Here is a 27,906-nt window from a genome sequence, read left to right as displayed (position 1 = left end):
GAGAAAGGTGTGGATAGTGCAAAGGGGGTTCTGACCTGTGAGGAGGAGGTGGAGTAGAGATGCCTGATCGCTCGCATAAAGGGTCCACAGAAGCCCATGTGGGTCAGTGTAGCGAACAGGAAGGGCCACCCCAAACGGTCAAAAGCCTTTTCGGCGTCAAGGCTCAGTAACATGGAGGCGGAGCCCTCCCTGTCCGCCACGTCCACCAAGCCAATCACCCTTCTGGTGTTATCACTTGCTTGCCGCAGTGGGACAAACCCCACCTGATCCTTGTGGATCAGTGACGGAAGAATCATATTTAGGCGGTTGGATAAAAGCTTGGTGAAAATTTTCAGGTCCGAGTTCAGGAGTGCAATAGGTCTGTAATTGGCGCAGAGGGCTGGATCTTTGTCTGGCTTGGGAATTAGGGTGATAAAGGATCTCTGCGTGTCTACTGGGACGGGGGTGTCATGGAGAAAGGTATTAAACAGCTTACACATATAGGGAAGCAGCTGAGGGAGAAATGCCTTATAATATTCATAGGGAAAACCGTCTGGGCCAGGGGCTTTATGGGATGGTAGGTTTTTGACAGTCAGTTCTAATTCCTCTTCTGATATCTGTGCGTTAAGCGATAGCAGGTCAGATGATTGGAGATGTGGAATTCCGCTTTGTTCTAAATATTGTCGTATCTTTTGAGTCAGGTCTGGAGAAGGGGGGTTACTGGGTATGTCGGGGCTGTTGTACAGGTCTTTGTAGAAATCTGCAAAAGTTCGGGCAATGTCCACTGGGTGGGATAGCAGCTGACCCTTTTTATTTTTAATCTGATTCGGGGATAGCATGTGGGTGCGTTCACGGAGTTTCTTGGCCAGAAGAGAGTGGGCCTTATTACCCTTATCATAAAACATTTGTTTTAGTCTGGTCAAGGCCCTCTCTACCTGACCTAAGGCCAGGTCCCTAAGAGTCATACGAAGGTTAGTTATTTTTTTAAGTAAAGGTACTGTGGGGTTAGTTTGGAGCTTGTGTTCCAATACTCTAAGTTCTTTTTCCGCTTTCACTTTTGCAGTTAGGGCGTCTTTTTTTAGCGCTGTGGAGAGCGCTATACATTTACCTCGGAGAACCGCCTTATGGGCTTCCCAGAGCGTGGTGGGTGAGACCTCCTGGTTATTATTCTCTTTGAAATAGAGTTGTAGAGTGGAATTTAATTCTGTCAGAGAGGGCTGGTGTTGGAGGAGGAAGGTATTAAGCTTCCAATTATAAGGCCTACGGAAGGCAGTATCAAGGTCTATGGTGAGCAGGATAGGGGCATGGTCAGACCATGAGATCGGGAGAATTTGAGTCTTGTGGGTGAGCTGTAGAGTGTGGTTATTAACAAAAAAGTAATCTATCCTGGAGTGAGTGCGATGAGGGGCTGAGTAGAACGTGTACTGTCGATCGCCTGGACGGAGAGCCCTCCACGCATCAAAGAGCGCATATCGTCTGGAGATTTGCCTGAATAGTCTCGAGTCCCTAAGTACTCTAGGCGAGGTTGTTTGGGGGCCCACCGTCTGGCGATCTGTGTAAGATGAGTGGGTAAGATTGAAATCGCCCCCTATTACAAGAACCTTAGGTGCTGTTTTAAAGAGGCGGGCATACACCCTGGATAGAAAGCTGTGTTGTTTGACATTCGGGGCATACAAAGTGCATAGGGTAATGTCCTGTGACTGCCATTGTCCCTGTAGGATTATGAAGTGGCCATGTGGGTCGCAGTGCTGGGTCACGTAGGTGAAGAAACAATCGGGAAATACGTTGTCAAGATCGCAATGGGGAAAAAAATTGCGATAACGATTCTTAACAAATAATCGTGCAGCTCTACAACATACTGTAAAAACAAAACAAAACCCTGATCATAAACAACCAGAATTAAATCTTCACCTCCAGCCCTCACAGAAAAGAATTATATATCTTGGTCGCTATAGGCAAAAATGGTTTCCTGTGTCGCTCTGTGGTGCATCGTGGGTGTTACAATCTGTCACTGATGGTACTGCGCAGACTGACCAGCGTATTGTGGAGTGGGTGGGAGGAGTCGTCCAAGATAGAACGTAACTTAAACAACATTCTAAAGTTGGCCATAGATGGATAAAATTTCAAATATAAATTCTTAGAAACATTTGGAGGAACAATCTCCGAACATTTGTATGTCATTCCAAAGATTTTGTTCACTTTTAACATTTGATCTTGGAATGAATGAACCGCATACACAATTAGAAATGTGTTTGTTCGAGAAAAATTTTCCATCCTGCCCTTTCGAAATTTCTCATTATTGTGGTCAAAAACAAATGTTGATTTGACCCCACTAATAATTAGAAAACGTTAAGATTCGTTTAGACTTGCAGTTGGGGGCATCAAAAATGTGCAATTGAGCCGCGTTTTTGCTGCTCACCAACTGCCCCCTTCTTAACCACCTCCCGTCCGTGCTATAGCCGAAAGACGGCTACAGTGCGGACCTAATTTGCCAGGAGGGTGTCCATAGACGTTCTACCGTGCTCGAGCGGCCTGCGTGCCCCCTTGCGGGGTGTGCGCGGTGCGCTGTGTGATCAGCGAATCTATGAGACTCGGCTGATCACAGATCGGAGTAAGGGGTCGATCCCAACCCCTTACCACGTGATCAGCTGTCAGCCAATGACAGCTGATCATGTGATGTAAACAGAGTCGGTAATCGGCTATTTTTTCTCCTCACGCTGGTAGCGTAAGGAGAAAAAAAAAAAGCCGGTCACCGGCGGCTGTGAGAGGGACATCAGTCCCGGTCATGGAGGCTTCTCTGCCCACCAGCGCCACCTACCAATGCCCACCAGTGCCACCTACCAGTGCCCACAGTACCACCCATCAGTGCCCACAGTGTCACCTATAAGTGCCCACAGTGCCACCTATAAATGTCACCAATCAGTGCCTCATCACCAGTGCTGCCTATCAATACCACCTACCAGTGCCCATCAGTGCCACCTATCAGTGCCACCCATCAGTGTCACCCATCAGGGCCCATCAGTTCCATTTTATTAGTGCCCATCAGTGCCATTTTATCAGTGCCTATCAGTGTTGCCTTATCTGTGCCTATCAGTGCAGCCCATCAGTGCCCATCAGTGCAGCCCATCAGTGCCCATCAGTGCAGCCTATCAGTGCCCATCAGCGAATATCAATGAAGGAGAAAAATTACCTGTTTGCAGAATTTTATAACAAACTATGAAACATGTTTTTTTTTTTTCAAAAATCTCTGTCTTTTTTTTTAGGAAAAAATAAAAACCCAAGTGGTGATTAAATACCACCAAAAGAAAGCTCTGTTTGTGTGAAAAAAAATTATAAAAATTTCATTTAATTGCAGTGTTGTATGACCGCGCAATTGTCATTCAAAGTGCGTCAGCGCTGAAAGCTAAAAATTGGTCTGGGCAGGAGGGGGGTTTAAGTGCCCAGTAAGCAAGTGGTTAATCTGCAATAGGATGTTTACATGCCGCGGCCACATTGCTTCGCCTTGTGCACACGGCATAGTTGACTTAACATGTAGTGATTGGCAGGTGGCAAGTCAATGGGGAAGTGTCGCAAACGCCCCTCAATTGGCAAAAAGGGGTTAAAACCAGCAGTGAGGAGACAAGGCATCACTTCCTCGCCGCCTGTCAGTAGCCTCTGGAGGTCTATCCGCACCTGGATCTGGCTTCAGAGGGAAGAGGGATTTTGACGCATGTCTAAATCTACCCTTAGAACATTCTTTTTCAAAGAATTTTCATTTAATATTCTACCCATCTATGGGCAGCTTAGGTGCAATAAGTGCTAACAAGCCTGGCGGTTGTTGTTGTGACCCCCTCCATTAGCTGTGATCTACCCATCAATCTGGGGAATTTCCATGTAATCCCGGGGGGGAAGCCATGTAGTCTTGTGTATGGCAGGTGGTGTCTTTCTCTGTCTTTCTCTGTATCCTGAAGCCTTCTCCTGATCAGCTGTCAGTGCTATCACTTCTCTATGTAGGGGGTCTGTGTCTGTCTTTTGATCCTCTCTGCCAGCTTATTCTTTCTTCTGTGGCCTCCATCTCAGCAGATGATGGCTGTCTCTCTGCAGCAATGTATTCTTTCAGGTTTTGCTTTGTTTGTAAACAGATGACAAAAGCTTTGTTTACGCATTTTACAGAAGTGCGATTCGCCAGACACCGTGACATGTGTTGCAGTGTGGTTTTCAAGGATGCTATTCAACGGATTTTTGTATAAGATCATGCAAGGTGATACACCAAATAAGATGTTTTTCCCTTCTAACCTAGATATGCAGTGCGGTAGTTGGAAGAGTGTAGAAATCAAAAGATTTTTACCCATTCATTAAAGTGATTGTACACGATCAACCCATTCAGTTTAAAATAGAATTTAAAGGCAAAATATTTGTGTATAGATATAAAAAACATTATCAATACCTTTTTTTACCTTTTTGATAAATAATCACATTTCCTCTGTTCTCAGCTGCATAAGAGCTGGGGGGGAGGAGAAGCAGCAGCACACTAAGCTTCCCAGTGGTGGGGGCGTGTCAGGACAAGTCTGATCATTGGAGGAGAGCAAGCTGAGTTCCCAGCATAGCTAGAGAACTGACTACGCTGTGCTCTTCCGCTTAGAGTGGTCAGTTTTTAATAGAAAATCGGAGGGACTGGCAGGAACACCGGGGATTTCACATAAAGGAAGCAATACAAAGAGAACAGGAGACTTTCTCATACAAGTACATGGTACAGCTGGTGCATATCAGGAATATGAAATGTTTTGCACTTTAATCTCTTCCTGCCCAACCCCGCCATCCTTTTAACCACTTCAGCCCTGGAAGATTTGGCTGCTGAATGACCAGGCCATTTTTTGCGATTCGGCACTGCGTCGCTTTAACTGACGATTGCGCGGTTGTGCGACGCTGCACCCAAACAAAATTGATGTCCTTTTTTCCCCACAAATAGAGCTTTCTTTTGGTGGTATTTGATCACCTCTGCGGTTTTTATTTTTTGCGCTATAAACAAAAAAAGAGCAACAATTTTGAAAAAAACACAATATTTTGTACTTTTTGCTATAATAAATATGCCCATTTTTTTTCTAAAAAAAGCTAATTTTTTCTCAGTTTAGGCCGATATGTATTCTTCTACATATTTTTGGTAAAAAAAAAAAAAAATCGCAATAAGTATATATTGATTGGTTTGCGCAAAAGTTATAGCGTCTACAAAATAGGGGATAGATTTATAGCATTTTTATTATTTTTTTTTACTACTAATGGCGGCAATCTGCGATTTTTATCAGGACTGCGACATTATGGCGGACCCATCGGACACTTTTGACACATTTTTGGGACCATTGGCATTTATACAGCGATCAGTGCTATAAAAGTGCACTGAATAGAACCCCCAAACATTATAATAAATATATATATATATATATATATATATATATATATATATATATATATATTTTAGCAGAGACCCTAGGGAATAAAATGGTGGTTGTTGCAATATCTTATGTCACACTGTATTTGCGCAGCAGGCTTTCAAATGCAATTTTTTTTGAAAAAAATACACTTTAATGAATTAAAAAAAAATAAACCGTAAAGTTAGCCCAATTTTTCTTGTACAATGTGAAAGATGTTACGCCATGAGAATCGTGATCTTTATTCTAAGCAAAAAAATTGTGATTTTTATTTTGGCCAAAACTGTGCAGCGCTAATCAAAAATAAGGTATTTACAGGCATCATTTTTTTTTTTTTAAATGTACACAGTGTAGGAGAGAATAATAGAACAGAGGAGCTGGCTGTAATTGTTCTTTATCTTTACAACCACTTTGAGTAAAACCTAAGTCTGGAAACCCAGTGCCCGAAGGTTACTTCCAGGCTAGCCCCACAACATCAAGTCTAGCAGCATCTGGATGTAGCATGGTCCAAAAACCAGGTTAAGGACTAACTCCCCCCGGTTTTTAAACCATACCACAAAAGAAGAAAGATGATATTCTCCTAGGACACAATCATAAACCTGAGGCATGCTGGAGGTAGGAGAAGCTGGCCTAGTTTGTTTGCCAGTGTCCGATCCTCTTGTAGGCAGCAGTATTACCCAACAATTTAGGACTTCCTGTGTCCCTCAACAGATGAGAAAGTAAGTAGCATTAGAGCCCTTGCACACTGGGGCGGTTTGCAGGCGCTATTGCGCTAATAATAGCGTCTGCAAACCGCCCTGAAAGTGCCGCTGCTTTCATTCCAGTGTGAAAGCCCCGAGGGCTTGCACACTGGAGCGATGCGCTGGCAGGACGGTAAAAAAAGTCCTGCCAGCAGCTCCTGCCCATTGAAATCAATGGGACGGCGCGGCTATACCGCCGGCAAAGCGCCTCTGCAGAGGCGCTTTGCGGTGGTATTTAACCCTTTCTCGGCCGCTAGCGGGGGGTAAAACCGCCCCGCTAACGGCCGCATACCGACGGTAAAACGCCGCTAACAATAGCGGCGTTTTACCGCCGACGCCGCCCCCCGCCCCAGTGTGAAAGGGCTCTTAATGATTGTTTTCTTTCACGCAGCACTTAACCTGGCCTCCCCTATATGGGGTGTCATACTCACCTTGTCGATATCGGCATCATATAAAAAGTTTGACCAATTTGGATCAGTCTGCATGAAGTGGAACTGAAATAATTCCTGCAGGCAAAGGCGTAGGATGTTGTATGAAATCTAAAAAAATAAATAAATAACAATAAGCACTGAATAATTGCAACTTAAAAATTGCCCATCACTAGTACAGAGAAATGCACATCAAAACCCATAAGAACCTTGTGACAAGAATAGAATAGGATGGCTCATTCCAAGATTTTTCTATGGGAAGACCGATGAGTTGCTTGCCTTACCTTATTACGAGTTTCCTGGTCCATTTCGGCACATTGGTCAAGTGGAACCCCAGACACCAGTTCAACAGTCAGCACCCTCTTAGTAGTAAGATCGTCTATCATCCGAGGAACTTTGAAGAAGGGGTCGTCACTAAGGAGCTCCCTGTACAGCAAAGATTAACATATTTAAACTGAATTCAAAAGATAGTCAACAGCTGAGAATTGTCCAGACCAGCAAATGAACCAATAACAGAAATATGTCCCTTTGTGGGATCAGAACTGCTGTTGGTATACAGTATTGGCATGCACAATAATTCTCATCATTGCAGGGATGATGGCCCTAATCAATATAAGACTTTAACCCCTTGCGGACCGGCCCATAGTAGCTTTACTGCTACAGGGCGGCCGCTCTGTGCAGAATCACGTGTATATAAGTGATTCTGCACTTCTGGGTAAGGGTCGTGCACATGCGCCGCTTCTGCTGTGTACTCACAGCAGAAGCGGATCAGCGGGTGCAAGCCAATGGATGAATGCCAGTAGCTGCTGATTGGCAAGGAGACAGACAGGGTGGAGCTCTGCCTATGTAAACAAGGCAGAGCTCTGTCCTGTCAGCAGGGATGTGCTGGATTTTGTTTCCCTAAATAAATGATCCAGCACATCCATAAGTGAAAGCAGCACACTGTACACACAAAACACAGGTTAGGCACACATTTAACCCTTTGATCTCCCTAGATGTTTAACCCCTTTCCCAGCCAGTGTCATTAGTACAGATCACTGTAGTGGTGTCACTGGTTCTCACAAAGTGTCAAAAGTGTCAAACTGTTCACCGCAATATTGTAGTCCCGCTATAAGTCGCTGATTGCCACCATTACTAGTATAAAAAATAAATAAATAATTCTAGTATATATGCACATCATAGTTTGTAGTAGAGGTGCACCGAATGGAAATGTTGGTGCCGAAAAACAGAAACCGAAAGTTCAGGATTCATTTGGCTGAAACCGAAAATGACAGTTTTTTAAAATATATATATTTTTTATATATAATTGTATTATATTCAACTTTTTAATTAATATCATGAATTTAAATGAATATGAATTTATTGTTGGCCATTATTGGCACTTTTAGCACAAGAAAAGCTAAAAAAAAAACCAAAAAACGCATCCCTTTAAATTCTATGTATGTCGTCACACTTCTGTTGTGGGCTTAAAAAAAATCTTGCTTGCTGCATTTTTGGTCAGTTAAAAAAAAAAAACCATACCAAAAAACGCACCTCCCTGTTGAAATGCATTGAAAATGTAGCAAGAACACATCAGTAATGCACCCGTGTTACCTTTTTAACCACTTGACCACTGGGCACTTAAACCCCCTTAATAACCAGACCAATTTTCAGCTTTTGGTGCTCTCACATTTTGAATGACAATTACTCAGTCATGCAACACTGTATCTATATGAATTTTTTGTCCTTTTTTTCACACAAATAGAGCTTTCTTTTGGTGGTATTTAATCACCGCTGGGTTCTTTATTTTTTGCGCTATAAAAGAAAAAAGACCGAAAAATCTGTAAAAAAATAAATTTTTCTTCATTTCTGTTATAAAATTTTGAAAATTAGTAATTTTTCTTCATATATTTTGGCCAAAATTTATACCGCTACATATCTTTGGTAAAAATAACCCAAATTAGTGTATATTATTTGGTCTTTGTGAAAGTTATAGAATCCACAAGCTATGGTACCAATATCTGAAAATTGATCACACCTGAAGTACTGACGGCCTATCTCATTTCTTGAGACCCTAACATGCCAGAAAAGTACAAATACCCCCCAAATGACCCCTTTTTGGAAAGAAGACATTTCAAGGTATTTAGAAAGATGCATGATGAGTTTTTTGAAGTTGTCATTTTTTCCCACAATTCTTTGCAAAATCAAGTTTTTTTTTTTCTTTTTTTTTTTTTTTCACAAAATTGTCATATTAGCAGGTTATTTCTCACACACAGCATATGCATACCACAAATTACACCCCAAAACACATTCTGCTATTACTCCCGAGTACGGTGATACCACATGTGTGAGACTTTTACACAGCGTGGCCACATACAGAGGCCCAACATGCAGGGAGCACCTTCAGGCGTTCTGGAGCACCCAGGCCAATTCTGACATTTCTCTCCTACATGTAAAAATCATCATTTATTTGCTAGAAAATTACATAGAACCCCAAAACATTATATATGTTTTTTTAGCAAAGACCCTAGAGAATACAATAGCAGTGATTGCAACTTTTTATCTCGCACGATATTTGTGCAGCAATTTTTGGAACGCGTTTTTTTTGGAAAAAAAACTGTTTTCTGCTTTAAAAAAAAAAAAAAACAGTAAGGTTAGCCCAATGTTTTTGCATAATATGAAAGATGAAGTTACGCCGAGTTAATAGATACCTAACATGTCACCTTTCAAAATTGCACACGCTTGTGGAATGGCGCCAAACTTCACCACTTAAAAATCCCCATAGGCGACGCTTTAAAATTTTTTACTGGTTACAAATTTTGAGTTACAGAGGAGGTCTAGGGCCAAAATTATTGCTCTCGCTCTACCGATCGCAGCGATACCTCACATGTGTGGTTTGAACACCGTTTTCATATGTGGGACGTATGCGTTCGCTTCTGCATGCGAGCACACGGACAGGGGCGCTTTAAAAAATTTTTATTTTTTTTTATTGTTCATTTTACTTTATTTATTTTAGTTTGACACTTTTTTCCAAAAAAAAAAAATTTTTGATCACTTTTATTCCTATTACAAGGAATGTAAACATCCCTTGTAATAGGAATATGGCATGACAGGTCCTCTTTACAGTGAGATATGGGGTCAATAAGACCCCACATCTCACCTCTAGGCTGTTCCTGAAATAAAAAAAAAAAAAAAAAAAAAGATCCTGGCTTCGATCATAGCGGTGAGTCGGTAGAAGCACCGGAGGGCGGCGGGAGGGGGGGCGTCCCCTCTCGCCTCCCGTAAGAACGATCAAGCAGTGTAACAGCCGCTACGATCATTCTTATGGTGTAGGGAATCGGCGGCTGAAAAAGATGATATCTGAATGATGCCTGTAGCTGCACCCATCATTCAGATATCCCCGCACAAAGTCAAGGACGTCGTATGACGGAAGGCGGGAAGTGGTTAAAACGCTTTTTTTTTTTTTAACACAAAGTTGTCCATTTATACAATATTTCTAACACATAGCATGTATATACCAAAAATGACACCTCAAAATAGATTCTCCTACTCCTCCTGAGTACGGCGATACGACATGTGTGAGACTTCCACAGCCTGGCCACATACAGAGGCTGGGTACGGCTGAGCATGGCTGGGTATTGCAGAGTATCGCCGAGTATGACTGGGTATGGCAGAGTATGGCTGGGTATCACCGAGTATTGCAGAGTATGGCTGGGTATTGCAGAGTATGGCTGGGTATCACCGAGTATTGCAGAGTATGGCTGGGTATGGCAGAGTATTGCGGGTTATGGCAGAGTATTGCGGGTTATGGCAGAGTATTGCGGGTTATGGCAGAGTATTGCGGGTTATGGCAGAGTATTGCGGGTTATGGCAGAGTATTGCGGGTTATGGCAGAGTAATGCAGATTTTTGTGGGGTATTGCAGAGCATGGCTGGGTATGGCAGAGTATGGCTGGGTATCACTGAGTATTGCAGAGTATGGCTGGGTATTGCGGGATATTTCAGGGTATTTCAGGGTATGGCAGAGTATTGCGGGGTATTCCAGGGTATGGCAGAGTATTGCGGGGTATTGCAGGGTATGGCAGAGTATTGCGGGGTATTCCAGGGTATGGCAGAGTATTGCGGGGTATTGCAGGGTATGGCAGAGTATTGCGGGGTATGGCAGAGTATCGCAGGGTATGGCAAAGTATTGCGGGGTATGGTAGAGTATTGCGGGGTATGGCAGAGTATTGCGGGGTATTTCAGGGTATTGCAGGGTATGGCAGAGTATTTCGGGGTATTGCAGGGTATGGCAGAGTATTGCGGGGTATTGCAGGGTATGGCAGAGTATTGTGGGGTATTCCAGGGTATGGCAGAGTATTGTGGGGTATTCCAGGGTATGGCAGAGTATTGCGGGGTATGGCAGAGTATTGCGGGGTATTCCAGGGTATGGCAGAGTATTGCGGGGTATTCCAGGGTATGGCAGAGTATTGCGGGGTATTCCAGGGTATGGCAGAGTATTGCGGGGTATTGCAGGGTATGGCAGAGTATTGCGAGGTATTGCGGGGTATGGCAGAGTATTGCGGGGTATGGCAGAGTATTGCGGGGTATTGCAGGGTATGGCAGAGTATTGCGGGGTATTGCAGGGTATGGCAGAGTATTGCGTGGTATTGCAGGGTATGGCAGAGTATTGCGGGGTATTGCAGGGTATGGCAGAGTATTGCGTGGTATTGCAGGGTATGGCAGAGTATTGCGGGGTATTCCAGGGTATGGCAGAGTATTGCGGGGTATTGCAGAGGGAATTGCAGAGTATTGCACAGCATTGCAGGGCATGCAGAGTAGTAGGGATGGCTGAGCATGGATGGATGGATGGCTGGATGTCTCTGTGCAGCGCTGTGGGCACTACAGATGCAACCCATAACGCTGCAGCCATCCATCCATCCGCCTCTTCGGTCACTGTGTACCGATCGGTACACAGGAGGGGAGGAGAGGGGGAGGAGAGGAACCGGCGTCATCAGATGACGCCGGTTTGTTTACATGTGATCGCTCCGTCATTTGACGGAGCGATCACATGGTAAACGGCCGCGATCAGCGGCCATTTACCGGGATCTGTGATGCGCCGGGTCCTGTGGACCCAGCGATCACGGATGCTCTCGAGTGCGCGCCCTAGGGGGCGCGCGAGAGCAGAATTCTGGGAGGACGTCCCTGGACGTCCTCCCAGAGTTAAACAACCGCCCTGTAGCCGTCATTTGGCTATGGGCCTGTTGTTAAGTGGTTAAAGTGTTTTTTTTTTTTTTTAGTCACATGACCTATGAAAAACATCCCATAAGCACAGTAAAATCACGGCAAAATCGTGTGTGTTTTTGGTGCCATTATCGGCACCCTTTTCTCTACCGGCAAAATGCCGTACATATAATTTTCACCTGATATGTTTTGGCGGGTGCATCTCTAGTTTGTAGACGCTAAACTTTAGCGCAAACCAATGAATATACGCTTATTGGGTTATTTTTTTTACCAAACATATGTAGCAGAATACATATAGGTCTAAAATTATGAAGAAATTTGATTTTTTAAATTTTTTTTATTGGATATGTTTTATAGCAGAAAGTAACAGTATGCATTTGTCTCAGGACAATTTCCTTTAAATTAAATTTAGATGAATTTCATTTAATGGTAATATGTATGCATGAAAGAAAAGCCTTCATCCTGAGGCATGGCCACCTCATGGCAGGAGAATCAGGTTGAAATCAGGCTCTGTGTGAGGCCGAGGTACTGACTTGCCTGCTCGGGAATGGTCACACCAATGAATCAGAATTATCAGAGAAGCACCGGAGGTCCTAAGCCAATGGGAATCATTATCAAGGAAGCACTGGGGCTCCCAAGCCAATGGGAATCATTATCAAAGAAGCAATGGGGTTCCTAAGCCAATGGGAATCATTATCAAAGAAGCACTGGGGCTCCCAAGCCAATGGGAACCATTATCAAAGAAGTACTGGGGTTCCTAAGCCAATGGGAATCATCAAAGAAGCACTGGGGTTCCTAAGCCAATGGGAATCATTATCAAAGAAGCACTGGGGCTCCCAAGTCAATGGGAATCATTATCAAAGAAGCACTGGGGTTCCTAAGACAATGGGATTTATCAAAGAATAACTGGGGCTCCCAAGCCAATGGGAATCATTATTAAAGAGGTACTGGGGCTCCCAAGCCAATGGGAATCATTATCAAAGAAGCACTGGGGTTCCTAAGGCAATGGGAATCATCAAAGAATAACTGGGGCTCCCAAGCCAATGGGAATCATTATCAAAGAAGCACTGGGGTTCCTAAGGCAATGGGAATCATTATTAAAGAAGCACTGGGGTACTTAAACCAATGGAAATCTATTCCAGTGAATGGGTATTTCAGTTCATTTTACTGGTCTTTGTTTTATGGGAGTAGAAAGGGTGACGATCCTTTATTGGCAGATCATTTGTAAGCCTTCTAACGATTTTTGAGACAGATTGCGTTTCAGGTATTTTTCTGCTTAGAACCTGTTTAATTGCTTGGTAACCTAAATTGCTAATCAGCGAATCACATGGCAGCAACTCAATGCATTTAGGAATCTAGACATGATGAAGACGACTTGCTGAAGTTCAAACTGAGCATCAGATTGGGGTAGAAAGGGGATTTAGGTGACTTTGAATGTGGCATGGTTGTTGGTGCCAGACAGGCTAGTCTCAGCATTTCAAAAACAGCTGATCTACCGGGATGTTCACGCACAACCATCTCTCGGGTTTACAGAGAATGGTCCTAAAAATGGGAAAATATCCAGTGAGTGGCAGTTGTGTAGAGCAAAATGCCTTGTTGATGTCAAAGTTCAGAGGAGAATGGGAAGACTGGTTCCAGATGATAGAAAAGCAACAGTAACTCAAAAAAAAACAAAAAACACTTGTTACACCCAAGGTATGCAGAATACCATCTCTGAATACACAAAACATCAAAGCAGATGGGCTACAGCAGCAGAAGACCACACCAAGTGCCACTCCTATTAGCTAAGAGGAAACTGAGGCTACAATTAACACAGGCTCACCAAAATTGGACAATAGATTGGAAAAACATTGCCTGGTCTGATGAGTCTCGATTTCAGCTGCAACATTCAGATGGTCGGGTCAGAATTTGGAGTAAACAACATGAAAGCACGGATCCATCCTGCCTTGTATTAACGGTTCAGGCTGGTGGTGTAATGGTGGGGGGGATATTTTCTTGGCACACTTTGGGCCTCTTAGTATCAATTGAGCATCATTTAAACCCCACGGCCTACCTGAGTATTGTTACTGACCATGTCCATCCCTTTATGACTACAGTGTCCCATCTTCTGATGGCTCCTTCCAGCAGGATAATGCACCATGTCACAAAGCTTCCAAATCATCTCACCACTGGTTTCTAGAACATGACAATGAGGTCTCTGTACTTCAATGGCCTCCACAGTCACCAGGTCTCAATCCAATAGAGCACATTTGGGATGTGGTGGAACAAGAGAGTCGCATCATGGATGTGCAGCCAACAAATCTGCAGCAACTGCGTGATGTTATCATGTCAATATGGACCAAAATCTATGAGGGATGTTTCCAACACCTTATTGAATCTATGCCACGAAGATTGAAGGCCGTTCTAAAGGCAAAAGGGGGTCCAACCCAGTACTAGCAAGGTGTACCTAATAAAGTGGCCGGTAAGTGTATTTAAATGACTCCATACAACATTCAAATTTGGAGCTGATTACACAGATAGCTGTGAACCGGTCATTTATATTTGATGTTTTTGTAGTAGCTTACAGTTTGAAGGGTAAACATTTAGGCTCTGAAGCGGTCATCCTGAATAGTAATGAAGACTTTGGAGTGGTCATCCTTATCCTGGCTTTACTACCTAGTGAGACACCAACCTAGGACAAGCAAGCAACTAGTGAAGTCTGAAACTCCCATCCTGCATTTGTTGGGCCATTCACATTTTTGATTGCCATTACATATTTTTTGCAATATGTGATGGATGTTCCTGCTTAAAGTGGAGCTATGGGCAAAATTTTAAATGACATATGATGCAATCTGTCACTTGTGTTAGCAAAGTCAGTTTTTCTTTTATCTAAGTCCCTGTACCATAGTAAGAGACAAACAAAAAAATGTAATCATAGCTACACCCTCCTATCCTTTACAGTCAGGGAAGCTGCCAGCTTAGCCTTTGATCAGCAGTTCCAATGGTGCCTGTGGGCAGCTGAAAGTAATGTCAAAGTCTGGCTACCAGGAAAGACGTGGGACCTACGAGGTGGAGACTTCTTGCCACCCAAACCTCTACAAAGCCTCGGGGCTACAGCACCCTAAACAGAACTCGTTAAGAATCTGCAAAACAAAAAGTTTGTTTTCTTAACATCAGCCATACAGTGCATCCTGAAAGTATTCACAGCACTTCACTTTTTCCACATTATATTATATTACAGCTTTATTGCAAAATGGATTTGATTCATAATTTTCCTCAAAATTCGACAAACAATACCCCATAATGACAACATGAATGAAGTTTGTTTGCAATCTTTGCAAATTTATTACAATTAAAAAACGAAAAAAATCCCATGTACATAAGTACAGCCTTTGCTCAATACTTTGGTGAAGCTCCTTTGGCACCAATTACAGTCTCAAGTCTTTCTGAGTATAATGCTACAAGCTTGGCACACCTATTTTTGGGCAGTTTCTCTCATTATTCTTTACAGGACCTCTCAAGCTCCATCAGGTTGAATGGGGAGAGTCGGTGCACAGACATTTTCAGATCTCTCCAGAGATGTTCAATTGGGATTCAAGTCTGGGCTCTGGCTGGGCCACTCAAGGACATTCACAGCGTTGTCCCATAGCCACTCCTTTGTGATCTTGGCTGTGTGCTTAGGGTTGGAAGATGAACAATCGCCCCAGTCTGAGGACCAGAGCAAGTTTTCATCAAGGATGTCTGTGTACATAGCTGCATTCATCTTTCCCTCGATCTTGACTAGGCTCCCAGTTCCTGCCATTGAATAACATCCCCAGAGCATGATGCTGCCACCACCATGCTTCACTGTAGGGATCGTATCGGCCAGGTGATGAGCGGTGCCTGGTTTTCTCCAGACATGACAATTGCCATTCTGGCCAAAGAGTTCAATCTTTGTTTCATCAGACCAGAGAATTTTGTTTCTCATGGTCCGAGAGTCCTTCAGGTGCCTTTTGGCAAACTCCAGGCGAATCGTCATGTGCTTTTTACTGGGGAGTGGCCAAACGTCTGGCCACTCTACCATACAGGCCTGATTGGTGGAGTGCTGCAGAGATGTTTGTTATTCTGGAAGGTTCTCCTCTCTTAACAGAGAAACACTGGAGCTCTGTCAGAGTGGCCATCGGGTTCTTAGTCATCTCCCTGACTAAGGACCTTCTCCCCCGATCACTCAGTTTGGTCAGGCGGCCTGCTCTAGGAAGATGGTGGTTCCTGGTGGTTCCAAACTTCCTCTATTTAGCCCAGGTTCACACTGGGCTGCGGGAGTGAAGCCGTGCGAGTTCAGCTGAACTCGCACGATTTCACTTCCGCTGGTCAAAACCGATTACAGAGATAACTGTGCAGGTTTCTGCACAGATGTCAATCTAAATCGCGGGCCGAAATCGCAAAAAGTAGTACAGAAATGACTTTTTGAAATCGGTGCAGCGTCGGAGATGTGGCGTCGCACCAATTAGGACGGTGTCATTGCCGGCAATTGCCACCGATTTGACATGTGAAATCGCACCAGTGTGAACTAGGGCTTACAGATGATGGAGGCCACTGTGCTCATTGGGTCCTTCAATGCTGCAGACAGTTTTCTGTACCCTTCCCCATATCTGTGCTTTTAATACAATCCTGTCTCGGAGGTCTACAGACAATTCTTGGGACTTCATGGCTTGGTTTGTGCTCTGACATGCACAGATAACTGCGGGACCTTATATAGAGAGGTGTGTGCCTTTCCAAATCATGTCCAGTCAACTGAATTTATCACAGGTGGACTCCAATCAAGTTGTAGAAACATCTCAAGGATGATCAGTGGAAACAGGATGCATCTGAGCTCAATTTTGAGTGGCATGGCAAAGGCTGTGAATACTTATGTACATGGGACTTTTTTTGTTTTTTTATTTTTAATAAACTGGCAAAGATTTCAAACAAACTTCTTTTTTTACGTTGTCATTATGGGGTATTGTTTGTAGGATTTTTAAAAGAAAAATAATGAATTGAATCCATTTTGGAATGATTCTGTAATATACCAAAATGTGGAAAAAGTGACGCACTGTGAATACTTTCCGGATGCACTGTATACCCTGAAGCCCTTCGCCAGGTGTCCGCAATCCTGCCTGCCAGTGCCTCACATTATAATATATTGTTTTATAAACACATACACACAATAAATTATGTAACCGGCTAAGGAGGTGTCACTGTAATGCAGCTGACATGTTCAAAAAGGTATATATAGGAATATAGGGAAAAACACACATAAACACTTCCTGTGCTAGATGCGTGTATAAGCAGGGCGCAGAGCATTAAATGAGTGTATTAGTTGTTGATCAACTTAACTACTAAGATCCTATTTTCCATTCTAACACCCCTTGCATGAGTAGCAAATAAAGAATTAGACTTACCTGAATCTTTTGCCGCACTCAGCTTCCCGCAGGTAGTCACACTCCCAGGACAGCTCTTTCTGCAGGACCTGAACACTGTTCTCAGGAAACAAACCTGGGCATAGATCAGACAGATTGTACCTGATTGCTTATTATTATGTGACAAAGCAAACTATACCGGCTCTAAATGTCTGCAACTTATTTGGTTTTAAAGCCCAAACGCTTTTTACCTTAATTTCCTTCCTTTTTTTTTTATGAAACCCAAACTTCTCTTTTAATGCAGAGAATAGATTAAGGTAAAAAAACCTTCAGCCTTTACAACCACTTTAAAATGGTTTTCACCAGAGTTCCACTTTACCACTTACCTCTAGATCAGGGGTCTCCAAACTTTCTAAACAAAAAGGGCCAGTTTACTGTCCTTCAGACTTTAGGGGGGCTGGACTAGGACCAGTGTCTTGACCTCCAGTGGGAGTAAACAATGCCCCATCGTTGGGGGTCAGTGAAAGGAATAGTGCCCCACTGTTGGGGGTCAGTGAAAGGAATAGTTCCCCACTGTTGGGGGTCAGTGAAAGGAATAGTTCCCCACTATTGGGGGTCAGTGAAAGGAATAGTTCCCCACTGTTGGGGGTCAGTGAAAGGAATAGTTCCCCACTGTTGGGGGTCAGTGAAAGGAATAGTGGCCCATCGTTAGTATGAATGGAAGGAATAGTGCCCCATCCTTGATGTCAATGGGGCGAATTGTGCCCCATTGTTGGCATCAGTGAGAGGAATAGTTCCCCACAGTTGGTGTCAGTGGGAGGAATAGAGGCTCATTGTTAGTATGAATGAAAGGAATAGTGCCCCATCCTTGATGTCAGCGGGATGAATTGTGCCCCATTGTTGGTATCAGTGGGAGGAATTGTGCCCTTTTGATGGTGTTACTGGGAGGAATAATGCCCCATTGCTGTTGTCAGTGACAGGAAATATGCCCCATCGTTGGTGTAAGTGGAAGGAATAGTGCCCTATTGTTGGTGTCCGTGGAAGGAATAGTTCCCCTTTGTTGGTGTCAATGGGAGGAATAGTGGCCCATCGTTCGTATGAATGGAAGGCATATTACCCCATCCTTGATGTTGGCAAATTCCCCCCGAAGACATTTGAAGTAATTTCTGTAAAAGTATGCTTTTCTAGGTAAAATGGGTTTAATGTAATTGGGGTACTATGTGGCACAGTGACAGCCATAGAAGACACATATGATATATGATATTTACTCACTAACAGCAATCATGATATAAAATCTTGTTTTGAGGGTTTCAACTGAAGGATGAATCACTTGCAGTGGCGTCACTAGGATTGGTGTCACCCGGTGCTGAAAAAATTGGTGTCACCCTCCTCCCCCTCAACCAAATATAGTCCCCCCTCAGTAAAGACCCCCCTCTGCTAACTACAGATCCCGCAGTATAGATCCCCCTCCCTCAGTATAGATTACCCTCACTAAGAACACCCTCAGTGCAGACCCCCCCCCCATCAGTACAGACACCCCCCCATCAGTATAGACCTCCAACCTCAGTGCAGACCCCCTCCCCCCATCAGGATAGAATCCACCCTCTTAGTGCAGACCCCCCCCCCCTCCATCAGTATAGAATCCACCCCTTAGTGCAGACCCCCACAGTTTAGACACCCCCCCTTTAGTGCAGACCCCCCATCAGTATAGAATCACCCCCTTAGTGCAAACCCCCCCCATCAGTATATAACCTCCCCTTAGTGCAGACCCCCCATCAGTATATAACCTCCCCTTAGTGCAGACCCCCCTGCAGTATAGAATCAGCCCTTAGTGCAGACCCCCCATCAATATAGACCCCCCCTCTTAGTGCAGACCCCCCATCAGTATAGATCCCCTTAGTGCAGACCCCCCATCAGTATAGAATCCCCTTAGTGCAGACCCCCCATCAGTATAGAATTCCCTTAGTGCAGACCCACATCAGTATAGAATCCCCTCTAGTGCAGACCCATCAGTATAGAATCCCTCCTAGTGCAGACCCCCCCATCAGTATAAGAACCCCTCTCCCCTCCCATAGCATCTACTTATAGAGTGTACAGACCTCAGTACAGTGTGGCCGCGGACGTATACATACAGAGGCGTGTGTCACTTGGGCTCCTCCTCTTCACTGGATGTCAACAGAGGAGGAGGCAGCTTCAGTCCGCTCCACGGGGGACACGGAGTGAGCGAGAGGCACAGGGCAGCGGAGCGGACGGTGGCAGCGGTTCTGCTATACACGGGTGTCACCCCTCTGGTGGGTGTCACCCGGGTGCGGCCCGCACCCCCTGCCCCCACCTTGCAACGCCACTGATCACTTGCTACTTGGTTGTGTAATGTCATTACATTGTAACTCTTACCATCAGGCAGAACGAGGCTCATCTTGAGGACCGACAGTAGATTGTCCACATCACTCCTGATGCTCTGAGCAATTCCTGGATACTGAATGGGGAGATGATGGGAAAAGGGAACATGAGCTGTGTGCTTAAAAAAAATAGATATAGTAGTACAAAGAACTACATTTACATGGTCTACTCTAACTAGCACATGGAATATTATGTACATAGGATTTTATGTGTGAAATTAACCACTTTAGCCCTGGAAAGGTTTTACCCCCCTAATGACCAGGCCATTTTTGCGATATGGCACTGAGTTGCTTTAACTGACAATTGCGCGTTTATGTGACGCTGTACCCAAACAAAATTGATGTCCTTTTTTTCCTCACAAATAAATCTTTCTTTTGGTGGTATTTGATCACCTTTGCAGTTTTTATTTTTTGGGCTATCAACAAAAAAATACCGACAAATTTAGAAAAAAAACATAACAGGTTTTACTTTTTGTTATAAAACATATCCAATAAAAAAAAAAAAATGTAAAATAAAAAAATCTAAAATTTAATCATCAAATTTATTTTTTGGTGAAAAAAATCCCAAGAAGCGTATATTGATTGGTTTGCGCAAAAGTTATCGTGTCTACAAACTAAGGGATATTTTTATGGCATTTTTATTTTTTCTAGTAATGGTAGTGATAAGCGATTTTTACTGGGACTGCAACATTGCAGCGGACACTTCCGTTTCCTCCCACAATCCAAAGACATGCTGGTAGGTTAATTGGCCCCAGTATATGAATGTGAGTTAGGGACCTTAGATTGTAAGTTCCTTGAGGGTAGGAACTGATGTGACTGTACAATGTAAAAGCGTTGCGTAAATTGACGACGCTATACAAGTACCTTAAATAAAGATAGATAGTATGGCTGAACTTGCACAGGGCCCTTTTTTGGGTCCGCAGCAGAATAGGATCGAATGGGTGTTCGCACCCATGCAATCCGATTCTTGTCCGAGTTTGCAGATCGAACTGCGATATGCAAACTGATTTGGGGGTGTCTTTTAACTGACACTCCCAGCAGTTCGCATAGGGCAGTGTGAACTGCCGCCAGTAGACATGCGACTTTCTGCCCCTATGTGATGAAAAAATAAAGATAAAATTTAAGTAGAAAAAACTCAAGCACATAAAATCCCTCCCCACAAAAAAAATGTAGCCCCCCCCCCCACATATAGGCACGTACAAATGTGAAAGCATGTGTCGGGGCGCCTACTCCTGAAAACGTTGATTGCAATACACATTACATATCGCCGCGCAATTATTCTAACATCAGACCTCCTACGTAATGCTATACTGATGACCTATAGGGGACTTTTAAAACATTGCCTATGGAAAATATAGGGTAATGAAGTTTGTCGCCATTTCAGAGGCGCACGCAAATTTGAGGTTTTCACATGCTGGGTGTCAGCTTACTCGGTGCAACCTCATCTTTTATATTTTACCCAGAAATTGGGTCATTAATTACTGTAATATCTCCAGGGTATCAGCTTTCAGAAAATATCATGTTTTGGGGGTTTTATGTAATTTTAAAGTGGTTGTTATCACTGCCAGACCCTCTCTTGTATACAGCAAAAACACACGCTGTGTTTCTTTAAAAACAGTGCCTCTAAATATCCTTTTTCCATTATCCTCAGGCCGGTCACGTGACTCCCAGCGGCTCTGCTACTCTGATCCAGGGCTATAGCAGGAGGGCACAAGATCTCCCTATGACGTCAGCTGGGAGGTCACCTGACTGCCGTGTTGGCTGCTCAGTCCCTCCTGCTGTAGCCCTGGATCGGTGTAGCGGAGCGGCCAGGAGTCACGTGACCGGCCTGAAGATGACAGAAAAAAGATATTTAGAGGCACCGTTTACAAAAAACACTTACAGGGTGTGTTATTGCTAGATACAGGAGAGGGGCTGCCAGTGACATTTCTAAAACTTTTATACTAATAGCGGCAGGTGGCGGAGACTGCTCAAACAGACACCGAGCTGACAGGCAGGGAGGGAGGGAGGTAGGGAGAGGACAGGAGAGCTGCAGATGATGGAGGCACGTAAACTGACCACAGTGTCAGGGCTCAGTAGCCATGATAAACCGTGGTCAGTTTACAGGGGGGAGGGCAGAACCATGCAGGATCAGCCAGACACAAGCACTGTGCTATTTAACCTGCTATAAGGGAACAGGATTTCCCCCCTTTTTTTAGGGTTACAAACACTTTAAGGCCTAAAATGATTTTTTTTTAAACGTGTGCAAAAAAGGCAAAACCGCTCTGGCAGCAAAAGGGTTAAAGGATAGGTTCACCTTTTGGAACATTTTACATGTTCCACCCAGAGGATTTGTTAGTTAAAAAAAAAAAAAAAGAAAAGCTGGGTCCTAACTTTTTTAGCTGGCTCCTAGATTCAAAGCAAATTTAACAAGCCCTGCACAGTAAACTCACCTGAATCTTCATAGCCACCTCACGCCCATCCAGCAGCCTTGCGAGGTGTACCTGACCAATAGAGGCTGCTGCAAAGGGTCGCTCCTCAAAATATGCCAGTTTGTCTCTCCAGTCAGGGCCCAGTTCCTCCTCTAGGACTTTCTGTGAAAACAAAGGAAAAAATAAGCCCCCATTATCCTTCTGGACAAATATAACCTTAAAATTGACATTAAACCTGCAATTGTGGCCACACTTACCGTCATCTGCCAGGCTGGCATATAATCTGCACTCTGTCTAACCCTCTCAAATATCTTCTGCAGCTGTGGACTAATGAAACTATTATCTGCGGATCAAACAGATACAAAAATGATAAATACGGTATATGTTTTATTGACCCAAATATTCAAGAAGCAGCAAGAGGCTCAAAAAAAACAGAATAACAGAAAGAATTAAAGAGGAGCAGGGAGATCCTTGCACTATGGGTCCTCATGAGCGGCTTTCTTTCCAACAACGAGAACAATGAGTGCCACCAATGGTAACATAATCAAACATAACTCCAAATCTTGTGAGCCTAGCAGTCAGAAGCAGTAGTGCCTTAGATCAGCCTTTTTAAACCAGGTTGCCCAGGCACCCTGGAGTGTCTTCAGGTTCCCTCGGGGGTGCTTTAGCAAAAATTGTATATAAGCCAGCAGGTAGATCTAGCCTGCCTTTTAGTTACACAAAGCCACAGGTTTTCATTATGCACCATTACACCCTTGCCGGCATCCTAACAATGACTTAATCGGTTGATAAGGACGTCGGGCGCCTGAACAGCATCCTTTTTTGCTAATCCCCTGTCCCTCTTCATCAGCACTGGGGTCACATTGGCTGAGTGAGGGAGAAAAAAACATAGGGAAAAGAGAAACATTGGACTACTAGTCAGTACCAGTGTGCAAGGGTGTATTTGCTTTAGAAAAATGAATCATTTGTAATGCCAGGTGTCTTATGTGTGTGGATGTTGCTTCGTTATGTAAAACTTAATTTTTTTACACTCTAGAATGGGGTGCCTCGAGATTGTGCAGAATTTTGAAGGGTGTCTTGACTGAAAACAGGTTGAGATACACTGCCTTAGATGATCTTAGGTTTGCGAGTTCAGGTCCACTTTACAGAACACTCATCTAAAAAAAGGGGCATACATTGTGAGGTACCCCTGTACATAGACACTTTGTTAGTTGTGCTAGAACAGGTATGATCTGATTCACATAATGTCATTAACCGCTTCAGGAACGCCCCGAGCATATATACTGGGGCAGGGCGGCCCTTCAGCACGAAATCACATACCTGTACGTGATTGCTTTCAGCGGGTCGGGGGCGCTCATGTGACCTGCTCCCGCTGTGTCCAATCACAGCAGCACAGCAGGCGGACCTGATGTCTGCCGAGACCCACGATTGTTCCCGAGGCAGACAGAACGGTGGTCTGCCTAGTTAAACAAAGCAGATCGCTGTTCTGTCAAGAGGGGAAGATGGAGATCTTGTGTTTCTGCCAAGCAGGAACACGGATCTCGTTCTTCCCCGAGTCAAAAGCACCTCCCCAACAGTTAACCCCTTCCCTGCCAGTGTCATTAGTACAGTGACAGTGACATTTTTTTTTTAGCACTGATCACTGTATAGGTGTCACTGGTCCCCAAAAAGTGTCAGATTTGTCACAGTCCTGCTAATAGTCACTGATCTCCATTACTAGTAAAAAATAAATAAATAAATAAAATGTTCTTAAATCTATCCCATAGTTTGTAGACTGTATAACTTTTACCAAAGATATGTTAGCAGAATACATACTAGCCCAAATTGATGGACAAATTTGATCTTTAATTGGCATGATTTATAGCAGAAAGTAAAAAATATTGTTTTTTTTTGTTTATTGCGCAAAAGATAAAAAACCGCAGAGGTGATCAGATACCACCAAAAGAAAGCTCTATTTGTGGGAAAATAATTACATTAATTTTATTTGGGTACAACGTGGCTGTGAGTTAAAGTAACACAGTGCGGTATCGCAAAAAATGGCCTGGCCATGAAGGGCGGGTAAACCTTTCTGGAGCTGAAGAAATTAAAGGGTAACACCATTCAAAAAAATATAAGAAAAGAGAAAAAGGAAGAGAATAAATTAAAAAAAAAGAAGGAATTAAAGAAAGAAAAAAATTGTAATTTTAAATTTCTTAAAAAATTGTCTTTTCTCCTTTTTTTTAATCTGCACCCACTGTATTTTTTGTAAAATTCAACCTGTCACTTTTTGGTCTGCTCTATATAGTTGTATATGAAATGCACCATTTATGCTGATTAACCGCTTGCCGACCAGCCACTGTATATAAAACAGCGGCAGGTTGGCTCGATTGTGCAAACCGCCGTACCTGTGCATGTGACACTGTGGGCCCGCGTGCACCCGCTGCGCTCGATGTCGCCGGCGACCCGCAATCCACAGAGGCAGAACGGGGATCTGCCTATGTAAATAAGGTGGATCCCCATTCTGACAGGAGACATCATGGAGATCTGTTGTTCCCAGTGATCGGGAACAGCGATCTCTGTGATGTTCCAGTGAGCCCATCCCCCACACAGTTAGAACACACCTAGGGAACACAGTTAACCCCTTGATTGCCCCCTAGTGTTAACCCCTTCCCTACCAGCTTTATGCATTGATCAGTGCATTTTTTTTTAGCATTGATCAGTGTAATAATGGTCACTGGTCGCCAAAAAATGTCGCAGTCCCACTAAAAATCACAGATCACCGCCATTACCAGTAAAAACATAAAAAAATAAAAGAAGTCCATAAATCTTTCCCATAGTTTGTAGATGCGATAACTTTTGCGCAAACCAATCAATATACGCTTATTAGGATTTTTTTTTACCAAAAATAGGTAGCAGAATACATATTGGCCTAAACTGATGAATACATTTGTTTTTTTGGATATGTATTATAGCAGAAAGTAAAAAATATTGTTTTTTTTTCAAAATTGTCGATCTTTTTTTGTTTATAGCGCAAGCAATAAAAAAAAATAAAAAAATGCAGAGGTGATCAAATACCACCAAAAGAAAGCTCTATTTGTGGGAAAAAACGGACATCAACGGACGCGCAATTGTGAGTTAAAGCGACGCAGTGCCATATTACAAAAAATGGCCTGGTCATTAAGGGGGTAAATCCTTCCTGAAGTGGTTAACTGACACTGTCATCACCAGCAACACTAATACAGTGACCAGTGATAATACTATACACTGTCACACTGGCAGGGAAGGGGTTACCATCTCGGGGTAATCATCGTTCACGCCCTGAACCCGGAAAGAGGAGCCGACATACAGGTCCTAACGCAGTTGTTGGTTATACAGAGATTGTATTGTGTATGGTGATCCTAAGGTTGTATTCACAACACATGCAGCCACTGCTGCCTAGAGTCCTTTTGCTGCTAGGACACTGGCGGCTAATAGAATGTATTTGTGTTGTAGGCCTGTAAGGGATCGTTCACAAGTGCGGCAGTTCGCTTTTCAGAGGTGTTTGACAAGCGATATGTTGCCTTCTCAGCACCTGATTGAATCCCCTACTTGCTTTACTACCACGCTGCAATCACATGTATTGCTTGAAGTGCAAGTGTAGTGCCGCCCCATAGAACTACATTCAGGTGGTGGCACAGCCCGCCATAAGTGATATGCTGTTTAATTTTTTCACGACCGTACAGCACGGCATCGCAGCTGAGGCATGTGTGCAAATGTGAGCCGCTGTATGTTAGTGTTCAGGTGGGAGGTCAGGGAGCGGTAAAACTGTGGTTCAATCATCTGCTTTTACTGCCCCCTCGGCTTTAGGCTTTGTGTGAAAGAAGTCTAAAAGTGTATCACAAAAGTTGACAGCATAAAGGCTTGTTCAAACATGAGTTTAGTAGGGTAAAAACCTTGTGGTTGAGCCACGCTTTTACTGCCCTCCCCCTCAACTGCTTCCCTCTTTATCTTCAGAGGCAGCGGCCAGGGGTGCACACATGCTGCGTTCCGTGGCAGGAATTATATGCCCTGTCACTTTCAGCGGGCACTGCCACCTGTGATTGCAACCCACAGGTGAATGAGGTCACTCTGCAAGCGCTTGTGTTGCACTAATGTGGTGATCAAGGGGTTACATTACAGTACCCCCATAGATTAATTGTCCTATCAGATTGTCCCCATGGATTAGTTGCCCCATCACAGCGGCCCCACAGAGAAACTGCCCTATCACAGTGCCTCCATAGATTAATTTTTCCCATTAGCGTGCCCCATAGATTAGCGGTCCCCATCAAATTGGACCCATTTGCCCCTATTACAGTGCTCCATAGATGAATTGCCCCATCACAGTGCCACTATAGATTGGTTCCCCTATCAGTGTCCCCATACATCAGTTGGCCCATCACAGTAGCCCCATAGATCAGTTGCTCCCATCACAGTGCCCTCATACATTAGTCGCACCCAATATAATACCCCCATAGAATAGTTGCCCCCATGAGGGTACATATATAGATCAGTTCCCTATCATAGTACGCACATAGATTAGATGCCCCATAAATAAGTTGCCCCCATCAGAGTATCCCCATAAAGAAGTTGATATGTAGATATTCGCCAACACACCAAGGATCATCAATTTCGTCCAAACGTTTTTTATTCAAAGAATAGTCACAACCCAAAACAATGTAGTGCAATGTTTCAGAGCCATGCAGGACCCCTTCGTCAGGCATGTGATGACCCCCCCCCCCTCCCCCGGTGAAGGGGTTCTGCGTGGCTCTGCATTGTTGGTGTTCTGGCGAATATCTACATATCGCATGGGCTCCAGTATCCAGCTGGTTGTCGCTACAGCACCCAAAACTTTCAGAGCTCAGTCCAGGTACGTGTGCATTGGGAATATGGAGTGTGCCCATAGATTTGCACCATCACAGTGCCCCATAGATAAGTGCCCTGTCCCAGATTTTAAATAGGAGAATCTGGATGCCGCACACCGGATGAAGTAGAAAAATTGGCTTTATTGTAAAAATAGGATCATCAAAAATACAAGACAATCTGGCAGAACGTACAGGCTCAGCTGACGCGTTTCGCACTCATGATTCAGTGCTTACTCATAGATCAGCCCTGTCCCAGATGTCTCTGTAGCCTGGCAGGCAGGAGCCGGGAGGACAAACCTGCTTCAGAGGACGTAGGATACATGTGAGCTCATTGGTAACTAGGGACTCTGGCTTCCCTTGCAACCAATGACTGCTGTCCACATGGACCTGGACTTGTGGGTGGTCCGTCATTTTAGTGAAAGCTTTGACCATGGATATGAACCATGGATCCTGTATGGGGGGGTGGAACCAGGGACAATCGGTGGGAGGAGACTCCTGTAGTCTCTTGGTAAATGAAGGAAGATAACAGAGGATTCATATTGAGGAGTGGGCGGAGCAGAATAGTTAGAGGCGGGGTGGAGGCAGTATGATGTAATATCTCTATTGTAGTGTTCTGGGGGAGGTGCTAGGAGATGGAGACAGCAGCTGTCCCAAGAATTTTTTTTTTTTTTGGTATAAAGTAAGGGAGGGTTATAACCCCTGTCAGTTTTTTGCCATCTGTGTCCCCATTGGGGAGATTTCCATTCACTTCCTGCCTCATAGTCAAAACAGAAAGTGAGAGAAATCAACAAAAGTGGCAGAATCCCTGGTTGTCACCAGAACTAGTGTCCCCAACACTGACACTAAATATCTACACTCACCGGCTACTTTTTTCTGTATACCTTTTCAGTTAAAAAAAATAAAATAAAATTAGCAAAGAGCATGGCAGCCACAAAATTAATTTATGCATCTAGATGTATTGAAGACAATTTTCTGAAGTTATTAATGGTGAAAAATGTGGGATGGGTTTTGGTGTTAGATGGGATGGTGGGAGGATCTCATAAACTACTTATATATTGCTATTTTCACACACAACGGTCTGTAGGGTATAGAGATAATCGTGATCAAATGTAGAAAATATCCACTGA

The 27,906-nt window shown here is 43.9% G+C and overlaps 1 protein-coding gene across 1 annotated transcript in view; it reads right to left on the bottom strand.

Moving 5' to 3' along the window:
• LOC141108907 (atypical kinase COQ8B, mitochondrial-like) overlaps nucleotides 1-27,906 on the bottom strand; it is a 70,912-nt gene that overhangs the window by 8,725 nt on the left and 34,281 nt on the right. The window contains exons 5-10 of the mRNA XM_073600876.1: nucleotides 22,178-22,263; nucleotides 21,942-22,082; nucleotides 19,505-19,586; nucleotides 17,153-17,246; nucleotides 6,837-6,978; nucleotides 6,556-6,663 (exon numbers count right to left, since the gene is read on the bottom strand). Of these exons, the coding sequence (XP_073456977.1) occupies nucleotides 6,556-6,663; nucleotides 6,837-6,978; nucleotides 17,153-17,246; nucleotides 19,505-19,586; nucleotides 21,942-22,082; nucleotides 22,178-22,263 (653 nt within the window). The remainder of the gene's footprint in view (nucleotides 1-6,555; nucleotides 6,664-6,836; nucleotides 6,979-17,152; nucleotides 17,247-19,504; nucleotides 19,587-21,941; nucleotides 22,083-22,177; nucleotides 22,264-27,906) is intronic.

Source organism: Aquarana catesbeiana, linkage group LG09 (genome assembly GCF_042186555.1).
Source record: "Aquarana catesbeiana isolate 2022-GZ linkage group LG09, ASM4218655v1, whole genome shotgun sequence".
NCBI classification, from domain to species: Eukaryota; Metazoa; Chordata; class Amphibia; order Anura; family Ranidae; genus Aquarana; species Aquarana catesbeiana.
The sequence above is the reverse complement of the archived record's forward strand: the minus strand, read 5'-3'. Positions and strand labels throughout refer to the sequence as shown.